This window comes from Nematolebias whitei, chromosome 2 (genome assembly GCF_014905685.2).
Source record: "Nematolebias whitei isolate Nwh7 chromosome 2, NemWhi1, whole genome shotgun sequence".
Classification (NCBI taxonomy): Eukaryota; Metazoa; Chordata; class Actinopteri; order Cyprinodontiformes; family Rivulidae; genus Nematolebias; species Nematolebias whitei.
The window spans coordinates 26,409,658-26,437,413 of record NC_056499.1 but is presented as its reverse complement, the minus strand read 5'-3'; the positions used below and the strand labels follow the sequence as shown (position 1 = coordinate 26,437,413).

The 27,756-nt window shown below is 38.9% G+C and overlaps 1 protein-coding gene across 1 annotated transcript; it reads left to right on the top strand.

Moving 5' to 3' along the window:
• Nucleotides 1–8,935: 8,935 nt before the first annotated feature.
• gpib (glucose-6-phosphate isomerase b) lies at nt 8,936–27,297 on the top strand. The gene is made up of 18 exons (XM_037697587.1): nt 8,936–9,100; nt 9,293–9,383; nt 9,571–9,639; nt 9,766–9,885; nt 9,965–10,048; nt 10,127–10,273; nt 10,594–10,665; nt 10,738–10,782; nt 10,875–10,928; nt 13,530–13,590; nt 13,953–13,996; nt 14,117–14,269; nt 14,695–14,824; nt 14,964–15,040; nt 25,070–25,198; nt 25,443–25,518; nt 26,835–26,901; nt 27,044–27,297. Exons 1-18 carry the CDS (start codon nt 8,982–8,984, stop codon nt 27,165–27,167), a joined length of 1,662 nt encoding a protein of 553 aa, XP_037553515.1. The 5' UTR covers nt 8,936–8,981; the 3' UTR covers nt 27,168–27,297.
• The last annotated feature ends 459 nt before the right edge of the window (nt 27,298–27,756 follow it).

Sequence of the window (27,756 nt, the reverse complement as noted above, 5' to 3'; positions counted from 1 at the left end):
CCACCAGGACGCTGTAAAAATTTTTGTTTTTTAGTATGAGGCAAAACACTCCATCGTATAAAGATACACTCACTGCTGCAATGAAGTTAAGCAACAGATTAAATTGTTATTAGCTCAATAATTTGCTTTTGTGTTGCTGACCCTAAAATCTGACATGCTTATTGAAAGCACGAGCTAAGAAATGCATGATTTATTGCAGGGGTTGTAAAGACAAGAGTCTCACTGAACAAGTTTCATGGTAGCCCTGATTCTTATTTTACAGTCTTTGATGATCTCCAGTGCACGAGGAATCAGGCATCTCACAGCAAGCGTTTGACTGAAGGGCAAATAGCAGACCACAAACAAAGACTGAACTGGTTTCCCAGGAGACCAGAGTGAGATTTCCCAGGCTACAAGTCCTTACCTCCACTTATTTGCACCCGGACTTGCTAACTGTCTGGATAGGTGTTCTGTTTATTTCCGCTTTTTTAAGAAAGACCAATTTGTGTAGAAAATAAGCTCAGTTAATCATAAATCTTAAAAAATAAAATAATCCTCTATCATTATCCCAGATGTGGCACAAACTGTTAGTTTGGAGCATTTAAAATACCCTTGCCACTAGGGGTGTAAATCACCAGCTTTACCATAATATGATATTATATTGATTTGTTTGTATGACAATATGATTTTTCTGGATATCACAGTCTGTCACGATACGATGTCGATTCTATTCGATTCACAAGTCTGCGATCAATATATTGTGATATCAAATGCCCATCTCATTTACATATACATAAATTTACAAAAATAATTCAAATATGATTGAACCATGTTATTTCTGTTATTACAGGCACCAGGCATTTAAATTAAAAAAACATTTTTTCTTAATCAATGAAAAAAATAAAAATGAATGACCTGTTCAGTATAGTCTCACATTTCTCATGTTTAAGTGCATTTTTTTTAAACCAGTTAACTTCAAAGTGCCCTGATTACCTTTCAGTTATAAAGAAACAAAAATAGATATTGATATATCATGGATATCAAGGCTGTATTTCTTCTTCAGGTGAGCGGCCAAATTTATTGTTTCCTGAGTATTTTAACTCACTCTGGCACCTGTTGCATACGACATGAGTTTTGTTTGTTGAGCCGTTCTTCTGCTGGAACCAAAAATATTTCCACAGAGTTGATTTAAATCCAGCAGGAGAGTGAATTTCATTCTGTTTTCTGCCTCGTCTGTCATGTTGCTGAGGCGGCCGCAGAGCGCAGCCGCGCACGGAAATGGTGACACAGACGTGCCTTGGGAATGTCAAAATAAAAGCGTATTTTAAAGATAACGATATGAATCAATGTTTTAGTTTTGCCACGATATAATTGAATCATTAATCATTTAATGGATTTAAATCATGTATTGTTACACCCCTACGTGCCACACAGCGTGGGTGGATATTGACCAGAGGTCAACGTAAGCGGTTTTCGTTTGTCCAAGACAATCGTTTTTTGTCTCGGACAACCACATTTAACCTCGAGGTTGTTCAGTGGACAACCAAGTGAAACAGACATGGATTAAAGTTTTCCATCGCCGCAACAAATTTCTGTCATCTGTAAACGCATGTGTGTGCTTGTATTGGTGTGTAATTTAAATGTCTAATGGTTTACGGTAAAAGTAAAACTTTAAACTTTAGATGCTGTGGACATCATTACCGGACAAATAGTGGACTCGTGACTTGAATGGTATGGTGTTTGTAGGGAAGCATGTCTTTTCTCTTTGTTTGTGTACTTGTTCTATTTTACCTACTTGCTGCAGAAGATATTTAGTGATAAAAGTAAAAATAATAATAATAATGTGTTGAGCGTCGTCGTCGTACAGACGTACAACTTGCCCGCATGACTAAACTTCCTCAAAAGAGACAGCGCCGCCATGGGAGAGTGCTCAACCTGTTTGTGTCTCTCACTGTGAGGGAGGAGGCTGCTTCTACTGCTTTAGTTCTTATAATTAAAACACAAGATGAACATTTATGTGATATATGTTACAGCAAAGACGTGTGTCTCCGTTTAACTTTAATTTTTCACCTTAAACTCACCAAGTTCTCTGTGAGAGTCAGTTTCAGGTGTTTGTAGTGTATCATAAATATCTGCTACATTCAATTCTACAGTGCTTTAATAATAAGTTGTGACTGTTTGGTTGTGCTAAACTTGATTATATTTAGAACCATTCTGAGAGGTTAGCTACTGTGATAAGTGTAATTTAAGAATGATATGAAAAATAAATAGTAACAAATGACTATATGAGCTAAAGTCCTGTAAATAGCATCCCCTTCAATTAAATAATCATTTTAGGAGAGAGATATGTCAGTCTGACAAATGAAAAATAATAATTTTAAATTAATTTATACTCCGGTGTAGAAACTTTTCACTCAAAATATATTTTTATGATTTAATCCCTGCCTTAAATATGCTGTGAATGCCTCTTGCAAAATCTGATGACGGGGAGAATGAGGAAATTCCACCCGAGCAGCTACTGAAAGCGTTTGCCACTCAGTACCTTAGAAACTCCAAGTCAGACACAAGAGATGGCTGACTGGACATTTGTATATACTGTAGTAAACTTTGTCTATAGTGCTATATACTTATTAAATTACTTTTTTCACCTTCTTCATTGTAAAAGTTACAGACAACCAAAAATGTTGGCGGTCAACCAGATTCTGTCAAGAGATTGTCCATTGGAAAACCTGAAACATTTCCTTATACCTCTGTTGACTAAAAAGTGGAGGGAACTTCATTCAAAGTATCTTTCTTGTACATCAGCCAGAAGCGGCCTAACTATCACAGCATATTTATGATCTAAGTTTTGTTGAACAGTATTTTGGTTTCTTTCTGGGTGCACTGATTATATCGACTCTGCTATAACCCACTGACTCCCAAAATGGTGAAAAATCCTTCAAGAAATATTTCAAATCTGTAGGGAAAAAAATAAGTTTAAATCTTTTTACTTTGCATAAACAGGACAAAAAATATACACGTTGCTCAAACATCCCAAAACAAAAACCTGAAACACAATGTTATTCTTGTTAAGGAATTCTGAAATATAATAGGACTTGTTCCCACCTTACCCTGTAAGAGACTCCACTGTGATGCTCACCTGTATAATCTTAAACCCCGACCCAACGATAACACCAGAAAGCTCCTTTGTTTAAGGAAACATCCCTGGAACTCCACCCAAGGCGAGCGCAAACAGTAATCTCATGACTCGATGTTGACTTCCTCACACATGTATCCAGACTGAATGCAAGACCGAAGAAAAGTGTCACTCCTCGTCATATCATGTGCGGGCAAAAAATATGACAACACTGCTAAGAGGGAGAAACAATTGGAGCCTAAAATGTAGTCCAACAACTATGCTGACCTTTTGGTAACACAGATAAATGAACAGACTGAGCTTAAGCAGAGACAGGAATTTTATAGAGCGAAACCTGTACTTCTATGGTGACACGACTGAGTCAACATACCATGTAGGTTCAGGGTTGGTATAATGATGCGCACAGGCCTGCTAAAACTTAAGAAAAATAATGAATAATCTGCCCATGAAAATATTTATCTTATGGCAAAACTTGTGATTTAACATTAGACATCAGGTCAATCTATATAGTGAACAAAGTTAATCTACTTTTAACAAAAATCGTACAACTGTTTAACAGTAGAGTTTCCAGTCTTATAGTCTTTCCCATCACTTACACAATTTTGGAAAATATCAAAATTATAGGTTAAACAAGGATAATATAACACTTCTGGAGAGTATACAGTGAACCCTCGCTATAACGCTGTTCACCTTTCACGGTCTCGCTGCTTCACGGATTTGCATCGTGCATTGTGTTCTGCATTCTGATTGGCTAAACAGTCTCTCCAGTACAGTAGTTATTTGTAAAAAAAAACGTTTATACAGTACTTTTATTTGTTAAACAAATTCTTGGGCGTATAAAAAGGTTTTGTTCTTTGGTTTGAATGTATTATGGAGTATTTCATTGTATAATAATTGTAAAAAAAATAAAGGTTACTACTTCACGGATTTCGCCTATCACGGGTTCTTTTTGGAACGTAACCCCCGTGAAAAACGAGGGTTCACTGTAGTTTCTTTGCAGTCAAGTCCAGTTTCTGACTCCTATTGAGATTAATTACTTAAATATTGTGAGTTAGTTCATGTCTTCTGCTACTACGTCTCCAGTGACCTAAGCAAGAACTACTTACGGTACTATATGTCCTGTTGTATGCTCAATAATCCAGGTAGATAACTCTAAAGACTTACTCATTCTAAAGTCAGACTGAAGAAGTATTTTGCAAAAAAGAAAATGTTTCAAACAAAGTAGAATCCGTTCATAAGACCTGACTCAGCCTTGTTAAGATTCCTACTACATGATGTTAAAACTTTATAAATCCTTATAATCAATAGCATTTGTGTGAGCTGATCTTGAACAATTATTTGCAATTAGAAATGCGTGAAATTACAAATTTTCTCAGTACCTAGGTGCATCTTACAAATACTCACGCTGTACGTACATGTTCTAGTATCTCGGTGCAATGATAATAAAGCTTATTGTGATTCTCATCAGACATGTTGGCACACATTTTAACACTGATATTTGTGGAACTGTGTTCACATGCAGGTAATTCAAGAAAGCAAGTCAATTTTCCAAAAAATAAAGAAACTAAATAAAGTAACATCAAAACCTAACAAGGTTATGTTAGGTACCTCTGGAAGGATTCTTCTTTGTTGAAATGTTTTGTCTTTTATCCAAAGGACTTCTTCAGTCTGAGGTGCTGCAACAAACTTATAAACAGCACCATCTCATAGTGGATCAACCAGTAACAGCAAAGCCATTTGCTTTATCTTCAAAAGTAGTAACTTTTTAGTTTTTATAGTCTAAAACAGGTTATTTTAATATCGGAACACTGTTTAGCAGGAACTTGTGGCACAAGGTTCTAACACAGTTTCCATTTCAAAATGCCATTTTATTCCAGGGATAAATTTTCAGATTTTTATAGCAATTTTCAGACAATTTTTAAGTACAAATATCTACTGTAAATTTGTAGTGTGGTCAGGCTTTGATTAAACATCATGCGCCTAATTTAAAAAATTTATATATTAAAACAAAGATAGCAAGAAACAACACTGCTGCAAAAGAAAAACAAAATGTTTACGGTCTTATCCCGATTCATATATTCAATAAACAGTGTCAATAAAAAAACAACTAGGTTATCATTTAAAGAAAATTATAAAGTAGCATAAGTTTAATGGCTTGGATATTAGGTTCCACTCAATAAAGTCAACACAAGATAATGATCAGCAGTTAAATACAGTCGTTCCTCGCTGTTCACTTCTTGTGGCTTCACTGTATTGTGAGGTTTTTTTTATATTTAATGTACTGTACATTCATCTCATCATCTTTATTTCCATCACCAAAGTGTTTAAGAGCAGATGAAGTGTTTATAAGTGTAGGAAATGTTAATAAGAGTGGGAAAGTTTTGTAGGAGTGTGGGAAGGGTTTATAAAGCATTTCTTTTTTCATTCAACGTTTATTTAAACAGGTTAGTCCCATTGAGCCATGAGGACTCATTTACAAGAGAGACCTGAATTTTAACAAAGAGTATGATAATAGTGGACAACAACGACAACAATAGACATTCACAAATGATAAATACAAAATTTGTTTTTGTTTTACCTATATAAATAATACAATTAATATAATAGCGCTACTTCACAGATTTTCACATACTGCAGAGGTCTCTGGAATGTAACGCTCACAATAGGTGAGGGATCACTGTGTAATATAATTGTAAAGTCATTTTAATTTTTTGTATGCGTGTATCATCTATGATAACAATAATGGTTAAATACCCACCGTTCACTACCAAACATCTACTGCATATTTTGTGATAAATGAGCAAAATCAGCTCAGTTAAAGTTTGTTGCCAACAATTATGAGTCATTTGTTTACATTTGATAGACAAGTACATGTTTGACAGGCCTGGCATGTGACAAGATATCGAGTCCTTTTATATTCCCCGAACATAATCAAGAGTCCGAGGGAGAATGATGGAATCAGAAACACTAGGTCCAAAGGAAAAACAGATAAAGTTATTCTTTCTTCGGAAATAAAACGGCGACGAAAAGCTGCAAGGACACAACAGAAGCGCAGGTAGTCATTGCGGGGTAGGAAATCGAGTGATATAAGACGTTAAAGCAAAGGTTGATGCTAAGATCATATCCAAATAAGATGTGTCAAGATATTACAAACTAACGGGAGAATTGTCATAACTGATCGCAACTATCAAAACTGATTGCTGAATTTAGCTGTAAACCAAGGTGATGAACATGTGTCCACACAGACAACCATTTAATGACAGAAACTGTATTAGAAGCATAACAATTCACATCAAATACACTAAAAAGCTGTTGTTTTTGTTGGCCAGTTTCATAAAATGTTTATCAGTTTCTTCAGAATCACCACATAGCTGCTATGCAACATGCTGCCATTGTGGGTGACTTGGAGTTTCCACATCTTGCATAGCATCTGAAAAGCTTTTTTTTTTTTTTTGCGTGCTTAGAAGCCCAGACAGAACACAGGTGACTTCCTACGCTCGGTTTATTATGCTCATGCTTGCCTGTAAAAATACTAAAAACAAATTCCACACTATTCAAGACTGGGTTAGTCATTAAAAAAAAAAACAACAAACGTAGGATGAGAATCCCCGCAAGCACCGTCTGCGCCGGTTTCATCGAAACTAGCTGGGATGACATGGCTCCAATCATGGGAGCGCTATGTCGCAGCTATTAATGCGGCTCTGAACGCCCTGAATGCGGTGTGGCTGAGGGGGCTCCAGCATGGTCACCGTCTGAGCAGCGAGCACCTACAACACGGCCTACTTGTGCCCGGGGTGCACAACTGGGTCCGCCGTGTTCCAGTATGACACCAGCCCCGGCGGACACACACACAGCTGAACACTCGTGCACTGTTTTAACAAGAGGCATGGCAACCTTATCAATACACCAAGACATTAAGACATCTTAGTTCGTCCGTTTGTCATGTCGATTTTTTACGTTGGTGGGTCATTACCACTGACTGAAGCGCATAACTTCAAACTGAGATCGCCCAGGACCACGTAGGTCCGTTATCGGACACAAAAGACGGAAGCACGTCGGTGCTGAGGCTTTGTAAAGCTTATTAAACACATCCTCCCGTCTTATCTGCACCGCCTCGGCTGAAAGCTGTCAATGCGCGGATCAAATCTAAAGCGGTGTCCACAAGACAGCGACAACGGAGGCTGAGGAAGAGCGCCAACCGCTCTTCCTCCGATAAGTCTTAGCAGAAGAAGGCGATTCACCATGCTGGGTTAGTGTGCCGCTGTATGAGGGTATATACTGAAATGATGTTAACATGTTACAGCAGCGCTCTTGAAATCGGTTGTGAACGAGCTCGAAGAAGCGTAACATGTCGAATCTGGGAGAAAAATCGAAATATTCGTGTCCAAGTAAGCTGCGTCCGATAATGGAGGCATCATCGATGCGACGATACTAAACAGGTTAGCTACAAAGCTAAGCGAGGAACTGTTAGCTACTGAGCTAGCCCTCTGCGACATGGGTTTGACATGGTGGGAAGCGCGAACTAATGTAAGCGGTTCGGTGCTTACTTACAGTCCAACACTTTTACAAAAAACGTTTCTAACAGCTCCAATAAAGCACGAGAAAATTAGAAGCACACGTTAAGTAAATCAACGCAGAGCTTACCAGCTTTAGGTATCCACCCTCTTGACAGCGAATTCCCTGTCTGCGAGTGACCGCAGCAAGTCCACGGTGATCTAAACACTTCCGGTAGAACTTTCAAAATAAAACTGAGATTTGCAAGACAGCGTTAGAAACGTTTCCGGTTAAACGTTTCCAAATAAAATAATTACTTTACAGTGCTTTTTTTTTGTTGTTTGTTTGTTTTTACAAAAAATTGTCAAAGTTTTGCTTGCACAGTTTTAACACAATATGATTTTACAGTTAGCCCTAAATTTGTTGCGTTTTGCAATTTGTTTAATAAACTTAAATAAAATAAAGATGAGATTAAAACTATACATGCTGCATCATGTCTTTTTTTATTTAGACTCTATAGCACTTTCCTTATGCATAAATTACACTTTATTTTTTAAACATTAAAAGTATATGTTTGTAATCACTTTATTTCAGGAGTCAAGAAAACTTTGTAGATTAAGCTCTGAATTTAATTTTTCCTCCTAATTGTTTGATTTTTATTTTGTTTTACTTCCCTGTTTCAGCAGTAATGTTTGTGTTGCATTTGTGAGAATTGGCTTTAGTTCAGTTAATGAAATCATTGTGTTGTTCACGTTTTCTTTAAAATGTAGCTGGGGAATAAAAAGATATTTGTCAATCCACAGGATGAAGTTTTCTCGCCCTCTAATGTTCAAGAAAGGATATTACATTCTGCGTGTTTAGCTTTAAAATGCAGTCAGAGTGTGTAGTTATTTGTCACACCAGTTTCTAATATTGAGCAGCAACTATTTGCTTTTCCGTGGTGCAGAGTACTTTTGTGCCAGACCACATAAAAAATAGAGATCAATCCACTCAGTAAACACAACATCAACTTGATATTTACCCTAAGGCTTATGAAAGAAATCACTTTCTAGATTAAAACAAAGAAAAATGCTGAACAAAAAAACTATAACTTCAACCAGTATGAAGGAACTTTACCTCATCAACATGTGTTTTTGTAAAAAAAAAAAAACTAAAATAAAATATGAGAAGAAAGAAAAACAATACTGCTGCTCAGTAACCCTGCAGGACAGTGTGGATGTGTGACAGGCGTGAGGCTTTTATATCATGTGTCTCATGCAGGAGGGGCGTGCGTGAACCCGGACTGGGTGATCTTCAAAAGCTCTTCAGTTTGACCTCTTCAGTTCCTCTCAGCTCGGACAGTTGAGCAGAGCTAGGCCCACCTCTGAGCAACATGGGTCTCACTCAGGACCCCAACTTTCAGAAGCTGCAGGACTGGTACACAGCCCATGCTCTGAATCTCAACTTGAGGCACATGTTTGAGGCAGATAAAGACAGATTCAACAAGTTCAGGTATGTCTGCTTTTAAAACATTTGCATCATTTAATTTAAACCAAAGACGAGGTGGACGTGGATGTCAATAAGTTGTGTTAAAACTTCACTTGGCAAACTCTGACACTGAAGCGGAAAGCTCTTCTGATATTCCACACCATCCTCACACAAAGTGTCTGCTGTTTTGCTCATTGTTTCCCTGTGTGTGGACAGCCTCACGCTGAACACTGAGGATGGAGACATTCTCCTGGATTACTCCAAGAATCTCATCACAGATGAAGTCATGAAAATGTTGATCGACCTGGTAATTCCATCTGAATGGTCTCTACTTTTTCCCAACGATCAGCCTGACCTGTCATTTCTTTAAACCAGCAGCGTCCGTCCATTCTACACATGCATCTTTGACAGAGTGGTCATTAGTCTGAAAATGATTTTATTTTATGACAGGTTTGAATATTTGATTCTGTAGAACTAATTTACTTTGTCTTCAGGCCAAGTCCCGAGAGATCGAAGCTGCCAGAAAGAAGATGTTCACTGGAGAGAAGATCAACTTCACCGAGGTGCTCATTGATTGCCAAACGTCAATCACAACTTAATCTAAACTTGTAGTGCACATTTATTTTTTTGATATAATAAACAGTAAAAACAGTGAATGACGTGCAGAAAAACATCCTGTGTGTCCAAAGGGGCGCGCTGTACTCCATGTTGCTTTGAGGAACCGCTCCAACACTCCCATCATGGTTGACGGCAAGGATGTGATGCCAGACGTCAACAAGGTTCTGGAGAAGATGAAGGGCTTCTGTCATGTGAGTGCAACTAACATAGAGACTGAAAATCCATGAAGCTTTTGCAGCTGTAACAGTTTATTGATCGTGCTGGCTGCAGAGGGTTCGCAGTGGAGAGTGGAAGGGCTACACGGGGAAGGCCATCACCGATGTCGTTAATGTCGGAATTGGAGGATCAGACCTTGTGAGTATAATAAAAAGAACTCTACTGACTCACACCTGTATATCTCCGATTTTGTATTTCATTTGATTTGAACTGCAGGGTCCTCTGATGGTGACCGAAGCCCTGAAGCCGTATTCAAAGGGTGGACCCCGTGTCTGGTTTGTGTCCAATATTGATGGGACTCACGTCGCTAAAACCCTGGAACAGCTCAATGCTGAGACAACCCTCTTCATTGTTGCATCTAAGGTAGCAGGACCACCTCAATACGATTATTAACACTTAACCAGGGTAGCTTTGCAAAGTGTTGCCTTTAAAACATTAATTAGATGCAAGTCTTTGAGACTTTAGCTGAAATTTCCATTCACTGAGTTGAATCCTGTGAGCCAGCATTGTGACTTTCATGTCTACTGTTGCAGCTCTGGCAGTGAAAATCAACTATAAATATTATAAACAGCTGTTCAACAACTCAAATTTGTTTGAATATTTTTCGCTCAATGGTTTCTTTTAAGTTTTGGTATCGAGAGTCGGCCAACATTGCATTAAATGCTTCCACGTTCTGTTTGCAGACATTCACCACCCAAGAAACTATCACCAACGCTGAGTCAGCCAAAGCCTGGTTCCTTGAACATGCCAAAGATGTGAGTGAAGAACGCTTCAATTAGTGTTCTGGCTGATAATACAATTATTAATCGTTGCATGTGTTTCAACAGAAATCTGCTGTCGCCAAGCACTTTGTTGCTCTTTCCACAAACGCTGTAAGTTCTACGAAATATATTTTTAAATGGTAGAATCTCAATTTGCATCCAAACATCTAAACTTTCCTGCTTTTCTCTGTCTGCCCTCTCAGCCCAAAGTGAAGGACTTCGGCATCGACACGGAGAACATGTTTGAATTCTGGGATGTGAGTGCTTTTTTAAGACTTTCAGTCTGCTCTTTGTGCTGCAGGTCCCCCCTTTGCATCCCCACACTGTGATAAGGGCATGTGAGCAGCTGCTATAAATACACTAGACTTTTGACCTGTGAAGAAGGTGGGACAGACACTCGGGGGAGCAGCTGTTGGGTAATCAGAAGCCCCTCTCTTTAGATTCAGTTATTATTGGTGGTGACCTTTCCTCTCGTAGAGGTTACAGTAAAGGCTGAGTCACATCAAAGGTCAGAGAGCAGCTTTGAGTTAGATTGTTAGTATTTAAAAGGTTGCACCTTTAATATGCCTTTAATGTCACAGAGACAATGGCATACCATGTACAGATTACATAATGTTTTTTGTTCCACACAGAAAAGGATCAAGTAGACAAACACAACTTTAATAAATGATACGTTAGTTCATGAAGAGAGCTTTTTATCCAATGTTAAATGCTATTTTTGTAAATATAATAAAAGTACGACTTGTAGGAAATAGAGTTAGAAGTTTACATCCTTCATCTTGGGTGTGCATGCCATTGATTTGGCGCTTTTAGTGTTTTACTTCAATCAGGGGTGGAAATTTTCCAGGATGGAATGATTAAACAACTTCATTGAGTTTTTTTATTTTTTTTATTTTTATTATCAAGAATTAGAAGCACAGGATTTAATTTAGTGTGGATTTTCTCCTGCCCACACATGGTCAAAATTATTCATCCATGCTCAGATATAATCTATACATTAAATCTTTCATTAAATGATGCTGAAGGTTGTAGGGTATCTTTTAAGTGTCTGTGTCAACAGTGAAGATGTTTTACATCACCATGGACTAAAAGGGCGCCGACCAGAAAAGACGCCTGGGCACCAAAAGCTTCACTTTCAAGCTCATCTGAAATCACGTGGAAAGGCAAAATGTCGTCAGGAGAAAAGTTTTCTGGTCAGACGAGACAAAGATAAAGATGTTTGGCCACAATGATAAGAAGTATATTTGGAGGAGGCATGGTGAGATTTTCAAGCTCTGGACCATCTGTCAAGTATGGTGGTGGTAGCACCATGCTGTGGTACTGGTGTGTTGCACAAAATGGGCAGAATAATTTAAAAAAGGACAACCTCCAAACTTTTCAACCTAAACTGTAAACTTGACAGGTAAAATTGAGACAGTGTATTATGAAATTCTTTATCAAAAGGGCTCGTGAACGATCGGCACAGATATTCAGACAAGGAAAAAATAAAACACCAGAGACTGTTACTGCTAGGAATAATAAGTGTCATTTATTAACCTGCCACAGAAAACAGCCAAGCAAAAAACATGTACACTCGTACACTCTTAACACACAAAATGATATGAAAGAACTTCTCACCGTGACACTGGCCGGGAAGTCGTTTTCGACCCAGGTAAAGAAGAATCACATCATCAACTGCATGGCACCGCGCGCGCTGGTCCACACAAGACTTCCAAAGTTTCCCTTGCCTGTCACTTCCTCTTATACCTTTTCCCTGACCGGATCGCGTGAGAGCAGTGAAAAACAACTTTGATGGTTGCCAGGAGGGCAGATTTAATTAAATCTGTTTTCCCATCATCAAAGCAGTCTGTGCAACAGAGTGATGGCTTCATAAAAACATGTCCTTCAAAATCTGGGTCACTGTAACCTTAAGATTGGGCCCGGTCTTCTGGTTAGAGCATCCCCCAGAGAACTTTAATTACTCCAAAACACATCTGCAGCACAGGCCTGACTTTAAGCAGATAAGCTGCATCAAAAGTGAGTATAAGTGTGTTTTCAAACTACATGTAAATGAGTGTAAAATAAGTATAAATTGACATAAAAGCATCAAAATAATCATTCCTATATCAGACAGTTAAACTGGTTTCTTATTGGATAAAAGAGGCTAAATTTAAGCTCCTAGAATGGCTTTCCCAAAGCTTCAACCTCAGCCTTATTGAAAATGTGTGAACTATGCTTTAAAGCCAGGTCTATGCCAGGAAACCAACTAATTAGAATAACTAAATCAGCCAGATTTATGTCAGAAACTTGTAGATGTCTGAAAAAACTCGTGTTGTAGAGGCAAGGCACAACTTGTTCTGTTATTTATTTGTCATATGCAGGTTAACACAAGGTCAAAAATGCAATGAAATGTTCAGGATGAGAAGAACCGATCCGACTTGATAACAATAAAATAAAATAAAGCATGCAATAAGGGTACAAAATAAAGTACCAAAAAGTGAAATGGAAATATAATATTTACAAGGTCCAAAAGAAATATAGTAAACAACAACATGGTAGAATATAACGGTGCAAGTAGACATGTTTCATCAAATATTAGTGGGGATGTATGCATATATTTGAGCCTGTACAGGTCATTTTGGCCCTGTGTTGATTGGAGAAAATCCACACAAAAAGATAAATTTTTGCACCCAATTCTTATTTTCGAAAATCACTGAAGTTGTACAATCATTTTTAATCAATCACCAAAAACACAGAATGCTTTAAATGAATTACATGTTAAAATTGACAACACTCGTGTCCATAATAAGTGTTACTAAGCAATACTAAACACCTACACGTGTATAGATTAATATTTTTATTTTTGTATTTTCTAACAGTGGGTTGGTGGACGTTTCTCCTTGTGGTCTGCAATTGGAATGGCTATTGCCTTGCATATTGGTATGTACTGTGGAAAAACAAAATAAATGTTTGTGCAGAGACAACAGCTCAACGTGCATTTATTTAAATCATTTTGGTCAAGATGCTAAAATATCTCCATTGTGTTTGTGAGGATGGAACAAACCAAAGAGTCTGAGCTCACCAGGGTGGTCAGCAGTCGTTCTCTCAGGCTCATGATTGTGTGCACAGATGTTTGAAGAAATCTACTCAATACCTGCATCAATAATTCAGTTGGACTGCAGTGCTGGATGAATGCTGCTCTCACAGCTGAAAATGTATTCTAGTACTGGCTTCAGCAAGTGTGTAGGAATTATTTCTTAACCTGATGGGCAAACAATGTTTTCTTTGTATCTCCTCATCAGGATTCGACAACTTTGAGAAGCTTCTGTCAGGAGCTCACTGGATGGTACGTACGTCAGGATGAGACAGACTGATCCAGCTCTCAAATATACAATAACTATGAGGTCTCTGTAAATTGGAAATGCCTAATGAAAAAAAAACAACAACTAGCTTTTCTCTGCTGCAGGACAAACACTTCTGTACTGCTCCCCTGGATAAGAATGCTCCCGTCCTGCTGGCTCTGCTGGGCATCTGGTACATCAATTTCTTCCACGCTGAGACTCATGCTATGCTGCCTTACGACCAGTACATGCACCGCTTCACCGCCTACTTCCAACAGGTCTGTCCTCAGGCAGCAGCAGAACTCACAAAACTGTGCTAGCTCATATTATCAGAAAAAAAGTGTTATAAGATCAGAACTTTGAAAAAAAAAAAAACTTTAGCTCCCCAGAAAATATATTTTATGCTTAAAAGAAGATGATTTGTTCGTTTCCTACATTTAAAAGCAAGATGAGGGGCACAGACAGAGGCAGCAGCAAAGAGAGAGAACAAAGGAAACATGGAGAATGAGAGTAGGTGATGAAAATAATGAATCCAAACCACCTGATTGCAGGCATAAAAACAAACTGATGAAGTGTTGAAAAAATAAGAAATGAATATGATTGTTCAAAATGAAGCCAGGAAACAAAAAAGCAATTAAAACTCCCTGACTTCTTGTCTAATTTTGAATAGTATACATCCTAATAGTGAGTGTTTGTTAATCAGGGCGACATGGAATCAAATGGAAAGTACATCACTAACCATGGAGCACGGGTGAACTACCACACTGGGCCCATAGTGTGGGGAGAGCCTGGGACTAATGGGCAGCATGCCTTCTACCAGCTCATCCACCAAGGTACAAACACTGTTCCAGGAGGCTCCTCAGTGCGTCTTGTCTGTGTGGTAGCAATGGTAGATGCTATACACAACAAGGGGGTTATAAATTATACGTGTGGAAATTGTGGCACTAATTGAGTCAGACATGTTGATTTCAGGAACCCGAATGGTGCCAGCTGACTTCCTGATCCCAGCTCAAACGCAGCACCCCATCAGAGACAACCTGCACCACAAGGTAATGCTGGCATCTGCCGTCGTCATGAAAACTTCAATGAAACAGACATTCAGAGTGTAACAATTGTAGAGGATATTTAAATAGGATAATTTATAGGATTATGGACTATATATTTATAATTTATAGGATTTATGTAGGATAATTTATAATTCTTTCTTAAAATTACGGGACACCACCTCGTTGGAGGATAATTGAAATCTTTCATTTAAAAATGAGTCTCAAAAGAATAACCCCCAAACGTGAGTTCTTTTACGAGATGTAATCCTTATTTATATTTTAAAACATAACCTGGTTTACATTGGCCACCTTTTTTGTAACGTTTATTTGCATATAGGTATATTAAAATAGTGGTAACACATGAAAATGGGACTGATAATATAGCTTTTTGGACTTTGAGAAGAAATATTTATCTGAGTTTAGTCTACTGAATTTAAAAGAGGGTTCAGGTGAAACTAGAAAATGAGATGAATATTAATGGAGTTAAAGTTAAGATAGTAACATTAAATCAGAATAATTTAGTAAACTTATCTGAGATTCGTGGAATAAAAAGTTTAAACTAAGCTGGCACTCAAGATGGTCTCGGCAGGTATGATTTTCATCTTTAAATAATTTCTTGGTCTGTTGCCTTCACATATCTCCTACTACATGTCATTTAATCAGTGCAGCTACAGCGTGCACTCTCAAGACATCATTACCTGCAGTCCCCTCAGCGTGGGCCGAACTTTACCATACCATTTTATTTATGGAGCACTTAAAACAGCAACAAGGCCAACCAAAGTGCTGTACAGACAGAACAACAGGTAACACACAAATCAAAATACAAAATGAAGTAAATCAGAATATAGACATAAAAACGATGCAGATAATGATGACAAACCAGTGTGGAGCATACAGATTCAAAACACAGATCATCTGGTGTTGAAAGCCACCGAATAGCAGTGGTGGGATGTAACTTAGTACAAATACTTTGTTACTGTACTTAAGTACATTTTTCATGTATCTGTACTTTACTTAAGTAGAGTTAAATGTGGGTATTTTATACTTTTACTCCACTATATTTTACATCAAGTATCTGTACTTTCTACTACACTACATTTCTATAATGCGTAGCATTACAAGTTACATTCATGTTGCAGCTTTTTGATTTGTTTGTTACTTTGAAATTAACCAATGGTGAGAGGGGAGCTGGTCCAGTGAATCACTGCAAAGTGGGCAGGTAACGTTAGACCCACCTTCAAGAAGAGCTGGGCCAATGACATATATTCTAGTATATATGTCACTGAGATGGGTGCACCTGCAGCACCACTAACACACCCAAAATGTATTCCACAGCAAGAGAGTCAGTCAGAAGATACACGCCACCCAGGGCCTTATTGAAAGACTGCTCAGTACAACAGGACAGATTCTCTCTCCCAAAAGAGCCAGACCGGACTAAAAAAATATTTGAAAACAACTTCCTCTGAACTTGAACAAGAAATTCTTGCTGCAATATTAAAATGTGTCAGTTCATGATGTTAGCAGACAAGAGATGTCTCCAAATGTCTCGACACTCAGGTCCAAGTTTTAAAAATGGTGTCAGGAAGTTAAAATATTGTTCAATATTGACCCATTACAAGGTTGAATAGACAGTATTTTAACTGGAGTTGAAATGATCAGAGCCTGTTCCTTTGTTAGTTGTGTCTATGCTCCTTTTGTTCAGGCAGACAACTTTTACTTCAATGTGTTTATTGCAGTTAAAATGACACATTGGTTTTGCTTTGTGTTAAATAAAAACTTTCAAATGTATAATCATTCCTCTTTCTTATTTTGATTAATGACATTTAACTCTGCAGGTCATCCCTGAAATTCTGACGCACAGAATCACAAGTCCAAGTGTGAACTGTGTCACAGAGTAAACACAATAAAAACATGTATTATCTGCAGCATTGTTCATTAAAATGGAACAACACTATTATTGTATTACAGAAATATACATACGGTAGGTACACTTAATGATATTGTAGACCATTGCATTGGGTAATACATTCAGGAAGTACTTTTACTTTTAATACTTTAAGTATTTTTAAAGCAAGTACTTATTTACTTTTACTTAAGTAAAAATGTTAATATTGTACTTCTACTTTTACTAGAATACATTTTTGTCTGTTTATTTGTACTTTTACTTAAGTACAGTGTTTGAGTACTTTCGCCACCACTACCGAATAGTAGTGGGTTTTGAAACGGGACTTGAAAACCGAGAGGGAAGGGGCCTGTCTGACAAGCAGAGGTAACTCGTTCCTGTCATGATCTGCTTCCGGTTGTGGGACCCAAAGTGCAGGAAGACGAATGAAGCTCCAGTAAATAAGTAAAATAGTTTATTAATTAAATAAACAAAACAAAATGCTGTCGGGGCAGCAAACTTACTTTAGGAGGACACACAGGAGAGACAGGTCATGAAGCCTTAGGACAAGGACACTCCAGAGACACTGACAAGACACCAAGAGGCTGAATATATACAGACGCTAACAAGGTGAAATGAGTGACACCTGCGGTGATTAGAATTAGACACAGGTGCAACAGTGCTGGAACACAGGAGGAGAAAAGCTGAGGGGTGACAGGCAAACATGAGGAAAAACACAACATGTAAGACAAGACCCCAGAAACCCTACAGTTCCAAAGTTCTTGGTCCTGCTACAGAGAAGACCCTGTCACCTCTGCGCTTAAGACGAGTTCCTGGAACTGTGAGGTGCAACTGGTCCGCTGACCTCAGGGAACGTGGTGGGACATACGGTTGTAGCAGATCAGAGAGATAAGGGGGGCGAAACTGTTCAGTGATTTGTAGACATACATGAGTATTTTGAACTGGATTCAAAAGTGAACCGGTAACCAGTGCAGTGAGGCCAAAACTGGTGTAATGTGCTCTCTTTTGCCTGTACTGGTTAAAAATTGGGCTGCTGCATTCTGGACACGTTGTACTTGGTGAGCTTTGCCAAAGGGCCTTCTCTTACTCTGTTTCTGTAACCTGAAATACCTTGCAATAAGATTTGAAGTTGTCGACTGTGACCTCTCTAAAGGATTTCAAACAACTGTTAAGTTAATGGCAAAAGCTAAAGCAGACATGTTCCCGTTTTTAGTGTTTTATAGCGCTTTATAATGTACAGTAACTGTTAGGGCTGGACCATATCATATTGTTCACGATAATACTGGTTAAAAAAAGCTTGCCCGGGCAAAAAAAATTATATCATGATATATGTATATATTTTTTTCATTTAGCCTTTATTTATACAGGTAGTCTCATTGAGCCACGATAACTCATTTTCAAGAGAGACCTGTTTAGGAGGCACATGGTGGGGGTTAAGGGCCTTGCTCATGGGCCCAGAGTGGGGCGATTGAGGGTGGGGGCAAGTGTGGATGTTTCACCTACCCCACCCACAATTTTGATGTTGTTGGGGCCGGGGCGTGAACCGCCGATCTTCGGATCACAGGCCCAACTCTCTAACCTCTGCGCCACCACTCCCCCGAAATATGCTAATTTCATGACATAATACGTCAGGGCGCACCACCCGTTTGACAGAACCGAGTGCGCCGAACGACCACAACGAATTGCGCACCCCCCACCCCCCTCCACCTGTTAGTACTGGCGTAACCATAGATATATCTATGGGTGTAACGCTAATTAGCTGCGCGTAATACTAGCTAGCTAAAAACAAGCAACGCATGGCTCAACTGTCTCTCCATCCAGCTCTAAACTGCAGGTACAGACAACTCAACTGTCTCTCCCTTCCCCGCTCTAAGCTGCCACTCGCTTTTTTTTTCTCACCACTCCGCGGGTTGCATCTCCCCCTCTCTAAACTGCCGGTACAAACACGCGCAGCTAAACTGTCTCGAGTTCACAGTCCGTGGACCAAGAACAGAGTCAGGTGATGAAAGACAGAGCATCAGAGAAATTAATCATTCCTGCAGGAACAGAGGAAGCTGAAACACCACAAGCTTCAGGGTCAGCTGATCACCTTATTACAAGTTCTGGAAGTTATAGCTCATTTAAAGGCAACATATATTTTGTTTAAGCTACATTTATGCTCACCAGATCTTAAGCTTTCATTTTATTTAGTTATTTTGGAAAACTTCACCTGCACTTTAGTTTTTGTGGTGGATTTATTAATCTATATTTCGTGCAAACATTTTCAATCTAAATAACAGAAGGATCATTTTTATTTTTTATTTTTATACTTGTAGACTGAATACTTTACTAAATAAAGTAATTTCAGTAAAATTACCCCTTGTTTTTTATTTATTTTACGTAATACTGCAAAGAAGCATGTTAAGTTAATTTTGTCAAATAAATAACTATGATTTCTGTTGTTTTTTTTATATCGTGAAATTTATCGTTATCGTCAGAATGCTCTGAAATATCACAATATTATATTTGAGCCATATCGCCCACCCCGAGTAGCTGTTTTTGTTTTAAGCATTTCTTCTATTAACTTTTCATTTTAAATGCTTTTATATGATCGTCTATTGTTGTCTGTACCTCATCTGCGTTCTTTGTTAGAACCGGGTCTCTCTTGTAAATGAGTCCCAGAGGCTCAATGGGATTAACCTGTACAAAATAAAGGTTGAATGAATGAATATCTCCTCCTACATGTCATTTCATCAATGTAGCTACAGCTTGTGCTCTCGAGACATCATTATCTGCAGTGTCCCCTCAGTGTGGGCCAAACTTTGCCAAAGGGCCTTCTCTTACTCTGCTCCTGTAACCTGAAATTCCTTGCAATAAGATCTGAAGTTGTTGACTTTGACCTTTCTAAGGGATTTCAAACACCTGTTAAGTTCATGGCAAAAACTAACGCGACATGTTCCTGTTTATAGTGTTTTTATATCGCTTTATAATGTACAGTAACTGTTTTTGTTTTAAGCATTTCTTCTATTTACTTTTCATTTTAAATTCTTTTATATGATTGTCTAGTGTTGTCTGTACCTCATCTGTGTTCTTTGTTTAAAACTGGTCTCTCTTGTAAATGAGTCCTCGAGACTAAATGAGACTAATAACAAGATATTAGATATTACAAGAAATTACAAGTGGCCACCAAGATGGCCTCGCTCATCAGAGCCACAGCTTCACAGGCTCTCGGTGAGAGCCCAGTTTTTATGAGTTTTGAAATCAATTCCAAGCCTGACTCCGCACGCTGCAAGTGTGTGAATTATAGCCGAACTAGCTGATGAGAACGAGAGAGGATTTAACACTGAATACAGCAGTAATCAACAACAATCTTAAAACTACGCTCAGCAGACTACAGCTCTTAAGGACATCAGCGTGGAGACAGCAGCGCTCAAATGGGAAGAGGAGGTGCTGTGTCCGGGAGAAGAAGAGAGGATGCCGGGCTGGTTTGTTAGTGAGACTGAAAGCTAACGCTAAGGCTGGCAGACTCCTGATACCCTCTCTCTTTCTGTCCAATGTCCGCTTTTTGAATAACAAGATGGATCTGCTTCGATTGAGAGTGGATGCCTCAGAGGAGATGAGAATATGTGCTGTACTCTGATGGAAACATGGCTTAATAGTTGCATGCTGGACTCAGCCTTCCAGCTGGATGACAGACTTGTTTTTCGATCAGATCGCTGCAGCGAACTAACGGGGATGACATGTGGAGGGGGAGTGTGCGTCTACATAAAAAAAGTTGGTCCACAAACTGTACTCTGGTAAACAGTTCATGCTCTGAGGCTTTAGGGCAACTGTGTGTGTGTCGACCACTTTATTTACCTCGGGAGTTTACGTGGTGTTTATAATAGCTGTCTATATAGCCTGGATGCTAATGCTAGGGACACCATGCAGGAGCTACATGAGAATATCAGTTCACTGTAAAACAAGCATCCAGAGGCTTTTCACGTGGTGGCTGGGTTAGGGTTGAATCTGAGGGATTTAACGTAAATCTGAGGGACACTCTGCCAAGATTTTATCAGCATGTGAGCATACCAACACAAGGAAATAACACTCTGGACTGTTTACACCAACATACACGACGCATACAAAGCTGTCCCCTGCCCCACTTTGGACTCTCTGATTACACCTCCATCTTTCTGGCCCCTGTTTACCTCCCCCTGCTGAGACGTTCCAGACCAACACAAAGAAACATCAGGGGGTGGGTGAGGAACAGTGACTCCATACTGAAGGACTGTTTTGAGTGTACAGACTGGCAGGTCTTCAGAGAAGCTGCTGTGAATGAAGGGGAGCTAGATCTGGAGGAATACACATCTGTGGTCCTTGGATACATTAGCAAGTGTGTCGATGATGTCACCACCACCAGGACTGTGAGGGTGCATTCACACCAGCCTTGTTTAGTCCGCTTTAATCGAACTCTAGCTTGTTTTCCTAGAAAGTCCGGTTCATTTGGGGAGGTGTGAACGCGCCATCGAACTCTGTCACGGAACAAAAAGGCGAACTCTGGCCCGGGCTAAAACCTAGGTCTCGGTCCGGTACAAGAGAACTCCAGCGCGGTTCGAGTGCAGTGTGAATGCAAACAGACCGGCCCCGCTCCACAAGCAAGAAGTGGAGTACAGCGCAGGGCAAACAAACACGCATTTCTCTTACTTCACATGGAGCCGTCTTGTGTGAAAAACAATATTTTCCATGGTCTTCTGCCTCATCTTCTGCTCATGCTGAGTCCATTTCGAAAAATGACAAAATATTACTCCTAAAACTGCTAAAACTTGATGCCACTCCCTTTTTGTTTTTATTTCCTGAAGAAGAAGAAGTGTCTTCAGAGGTTTTTGTGTTGTTTCTTTCAGTAGTTCTTGGTGCAGTGCCCCCACAGGCGAGTGGGGGAACAGGTTGGTTCAACAGGTTGGCTCGACTGCACAGTGCAGTGTGAATGCAAACGCGCAAGCTCAAATGTAAACAAAATGTCATGAATATTGGTCCCCAACCAAACCGAGTCTACTGGACTATCAGGTGTGAATGTACCCTGAAGTGCTATCCGAACCAGAAACCCTGGCTGAATGCAGAAGTTCGCACTTTGCTGGAAGCCAGGGACACTGCCTTCAGGTCTGGCAACCCAAAGAAGCTGAGGAGGACAAGGAAAGAGCTGGTTGCTGGTATTAAAAGGGCCAAAGCCACATGTGCACAGATGATCCAGGGACATTTCTCCTCACAAAACCCACGGAGCATGTGGAGGGGCATTAAGTGTATAACAGACTGTAAAGGAAGGGATTCACAATGCCCCAGAGACCGATCACTGCCTGATGTCCTCAACAAGTTCTATGCATACTTTGAAGACCCAATAGGTCTCTCTTGTAAATGAGTCCCCAAGGCTCAATGGGATTAACCTGTATAAATAAAGGTTGAATTAAAAACAAAAAACACCCAGCACAAGACTCACCTCACTACCGGAAGAGTAGTTTTTCAGTGTGACCTCATCTGAAGTATGGAGTACTTTCAGGAAGAATAATCCTCACAAAGCAACTGGCCCAGACAACATCCCAGGGAAGGAACCGGAAGACTGTACCGATCAGCTCTGCAAAATGCTGGCCAACATCTTTAACTTCTCCCTCACCCTGGCAATAGTTCCCACCTGCCTGAAGACTGCCACCATCATCCCAGTTCCAAAGAGCTCTGCAGTGACTGGTCTGAATGACTATCGGCCAGTGGCCCTCACCCTGATAGTCGCTAAATGCTTCGAAAGACTGGTCATGACCCACATCAAAACAACCATTATTTATTTATTAACCTTTATTTAACTAGGCAAATCCCAGTGAGATCACAGATCTCTTTTGCAAGGGAGGCATGGGCCTGAAGGCAGCCTAACATTAATGTTTTTGGTCTGTGGGAGGAAACCGGAGTATCCGGAGAAAACCCATGCAAGCATGAGAATAACATGCAAACTCCACACAGAAAGACACCAGGTCCAGAGATGAACCCAGAACCTTCTTGCTGTGAGGCAACAGTGCAAACCACTGAGCCGTCGTGCTGCCATCAACATCAGGGAGGACCCTCACCAGTACGTATACCGCAAGAATCGGAATAAGCTTTCACTACTAGAGGACAAATTGACCTCATTTCCTTAAAAAGAATTGTTAAAATAGAATAGATTTCATTTGATATTATTTCTGTCTTAACATGTGATTCTTGACCTGCCATTGTGTATCTGTTCCTACCAAACGCAGCCGGTTGAAGCAGATGGCCGTTTGTCCTGAGCCTGGTTCTGCTAAAGGTTTCTTCCTCACGAGGGAGTTTTTCCTTTCCACTGTCGCCTTCAGGCTTGCTCAAGATGAGAGTTCTGTGATGGAGTTCAATTCCAAGCAGATAAATAATGTTTAATTATTATTTGTATGAATGCTTCTGTTAACTTATTATTTTGATATATGAATGTTTCTGTTCAGTGCCCTGAAATGACTTCTGTTGTGACATAAATAAACTGAATTGAATTTAATCAAATCAAATCAAATTGAATTAACGGAAGTTCCACAGCCTACCGGGTCGTAGCATCTCACTTACCAGTGGATACCAAGAGAAAGGTTGTTCAGATGAAAAGTCATCCCAGAAAGTGGAATGCTTTCTCTGTGATGGTTGTCTGCTTTTAAAGATGAAGTCACAAAACGTACGACCAAACACAAGGGACCCCATCTCCTTGAGTGTCAGCTCACCTTATTTTTTGAAGGGGCGTCTCACTTTTCAAACCTTATCCAGTCACAACAGCTATTTTTCCAAAGGAGGTGGTCTTTAGCTAAACTTTTTACCTCAAAGATGTTACTCCTGTCTCAAAGTTCAAAATAAAGAAATAACCTTCTTATGAGTAATCTCAAAACATGCAAAATCTTTTATCAACATACTTTTCTCATAGGATATACTGTCATTTACCACATTGCTGATTGCTGGAATGTTATCTTAAACAAAAAAGACAAATAAAAATCAATTTTCATTCTGGGAGATACTTTACCATTAAAACAAATGTGGAAAACAACTTTGATTTCAAACTTAACATAAGTGCAAAACATATGTAATATTTGTGTTATCCATCTGGACAAATGTCCTGTGGTTTCCACAGTTAATTACCATACAACTGAGATTGTTATCCAGTTAACATGCCTGAGGGTATCAGAAGAGTTCTTTTGGAAGCTGGTGTAGGTGTTATGTCCTGTGCTCTCTGTGGGAGACAAACTCAACGAGGTTTCCGGCCTTTAGGCTTGTTTCAAACCGATAAACCCAAGGGAAGTCGGGATCTTTTTAACATAGAGACTGATAAGACTCATGACTGATAAGAAGTCCTGTCTTTGCTCAAAAGGGGGTGTCTCCTAGGTAATTAAATTCTGTCTGGTGTCAAGGAGGAATAGATTGTCTTCTTTTATTTTATTTTATTTTTTAATGTCTCCTAGAAGACAATGTGAAAAACAATGTGAAATGTGAAGACAATGAAAAAAAGTTTAAGCAATTTTCTAACCTTATCTGTAAACATTCATCTGTCTTTCAAACCTTTCTGGAAATGGACTTCAAAATTTTATTACACTTTAAAACTTCATTAATGGTCTGCTTTTTACAGTTCAGAGAGATGGGAAATGCTGCAAAAAAATATAATTTGTATTTAATCATAAAATACTAATATACATATATATATATATATATATACAGTATGTATATATATAGATATGTATATATATGTATATATATATGTATATATATATATGTATGTATGTATATATATATATATATATATATATATATATATATATATATATATATGTATGTATATATATATGTATGTATATGGAGAACACTGCTGTTAAAAAGTGCCTTTTTAATGTATTGAACATTGTTTATATAAAACAGTATCTTAAAAATGTTCTAAACAACTTTAAGTCATAATTTAATTTTGCACATATTAATGAGATTTATTGTGATTAATCACAGGATATTTAAGATTAATCGCGATTAAAAATTCTTATCTTTGCCCAGCAAAGATTACTCCTGCCTGTCAATAAAAATAAAATAAAAATCATTGCATCTGAGCCAGATGTGAAACTGACACTTTGCCGTGCTGTACCTGTCTCATGTGGCTTTAGATCCTGCTGGCCAACTTTCTGGCTCAGACAGAAGCCTTGATGAAGGGTAAGACCACAGAGGAGGCCAAGAAGGAGATGGAGGCAAATGGACTGAGTGGGGAGTCTCTAGATAAACTCCTGCCTCACAAGGTAACATTTAAAAAGTATATATGAATCTTTTATTATCAAGAATGAACCTGCTGCAGCTCTCAGAGTAAAAAAAAAAAGTCTCAACCTGATTTTTTGGAGGCTAATGTATCATCACTTGTTCTGAGAAGACGCTGCACCTTTGATTAAAGAGGTTGGAGATCGGAGGAGGTGGTGCCCTCCAGTGACCATAAATGCACCATGCAGTAAAATTGACTTTTCATGTGTTTGTTCTTCATTGATGCAGGTATTCCAAGGAAATCGACCAACAAACTCAATCATCTTCAAGAAATTAACACCTTACACTCTGGGAGCGCTCATAGGTGAGACTCAGTGAATGCATCGGTGATCATTTATCAAATGACATTGCTGATCTTTGAATCTTTCTTTTTATTAATCATTCATGTTATTGGTGCATTTTTTGTTTGTTTTTGCTTTTTAACATTTTATATCTTTAAATTGTCAACAGATCTATTGTTGTTATTATCACTTTAAATCTCTGGCAACAAAGCAGCATTTCCCACCTCTCTGAGCTGCAAAAAGAAGACCATTAAACACAGTTTTAAAGTGTAATCAAATTTGAAGTCCATTTCCTGAAAGTCTTGAAAGACACATATTTTACAGCCTAGAGTAAAGCTAAGGGGTGTTTCAAAAACATAAAGAAATTTAGAAGTTTTATGGCAGTACCAATTAAACTCAATTAAAAAGGAACAGAGGAAGAAAATGACAGAAAAGTTTGTAGAAGTAACGCATGAAGTGGTCAGGGTTGTGAAAGGAGCAACCACCTAAAGGCTTTCAGCTTGGTGGCAATTATCTATTAAAAAAGTGTCAGTTAGTTCAAGTAAAACTAGCTAAAACTTAAATAAGGTTGATAAAGCTAAATGAAGCAGGACTCTATTAGACTATAAAAACAGCTAAAAGCCAAAAGTAGCGACAGATTATTGAAAAATAGCTAAACACTACATAAAGCTTAATGTAGGATAAGGCTATCTTCAATCTAAATATCACAAAAGGCTAGAAAAATGTAGCAAAATAGTAGCTAAAAGCCAAAAGTGGCCTAAGAAGTCAAAATTAGAGCAAGCATCTTGAAGCAGGTGCCAAAGAGAACAACGCTCTGTAAGGATTTTTGAAGAGCTCTCATTACATTTTGATGAGGAAAAAGTTTGTAAATACAGTTAATTTTTTTAAAGAAGCATAAAAGTAAAAAAAATAACACTCATCTCCTGAATGAGCTGGGCAGTTTGACAAATGAAAAGCTAAAATAACACAAAGAATGCAGTGGTTAGATAACAATATGTTTGCAAAAATGTTTTTTTTTTTTTTAAATACAATACAGGAATGCCAAATGAGTGTGCACACAATTACAAACCCAAGTCTTGCTTCTGTTTTAGATGTTTGGATAGAAACTATTGTGGCAGACATTTAATAGCAGCATCAGATATGTAGCAAACAGCCGAAACATCATCCAGAGGTTTAGTGAGGACACTGAACACTGTTGCATAGTAACAGTCAGTTTGAACTGCCAACCTGAGCAAACACAATATATTACATGAATACACATACTAGCTTCAAAGTGTAACGGTAATCAGCTTCAGCTTCTTTATGTTGTTGCTGTTACATTAATTATTCTGTTTTGCAGCAATGTACGAGCACAAAATCTTTGTCCAGGGTGTGATGTGGGAGATCAACAGCTTTGATCAGTGGGGGTAAATCGATTTCTATATTCAGTGTTTGCCCATAACGTGTTTTATAGTTTGGATTTAAGTTATATATTTATATAGCTAAAATAAATCCATGAGTTGCTCTTCTTTTACTTATGCTCCCTTTTCTTCCCCTCGGCACCATCAGAGTTGAGCTGGGTAAGCAGCTTGCCAAGAAGATCGAGCCAGAACTGAAGGATGCCGCAGAGGTCCACTCCCACGACTCGTCCACCAACGGACTCATCAACTTCCTCAAGAAGAATCTTGCCTGAGTTTAAGAAGCCTAATTATTCCTTCTTTTGCTGCCTGTCATTATCCGTCTCCTCGGCTCAGGTGTGCCTGGACTGGAGTCTGGCTGAGGCAGCTGGTCACTCCCCCACAGCCGAGCTGAAGCATGCATGTCCTCTCATCATGAATGTATCCGAACTGTGGGTTCTCCAGTTTGATCCCAACTGTGAGGGGAGAAATCTTCTTTTCTTGTGTTTGTTGTGTCAGACTGGAGTGATGCTCCGTCTCTGTCGTTACAAGACAGTTTGTTTCTGAAATAAATATGGTTTCTCAGTTCTCCATTTCCACTCAGACTGTGTTGTTCAGTGTTCTCCCTACAGATGAGCCAGCCCATAAATAGATTAGAACTAATTAATCAAACTGCTTGTCACTAGATGGCGACAGAGAGCCAGTTTATTTGACTGGGAGCAGATCAAAACTCCCAGAAAAGAGCATTTATTGGAACAAAGGGTCAAAGGTCAATTCATTTGTCCTGCATTCTTCCCCCACCACAAATCCCCCGACTCCGCTGCATCCACTTACAGAAGAGAAAAACAAACAGCATCTGGAGCTCACTGACACCGAAACTAAGCA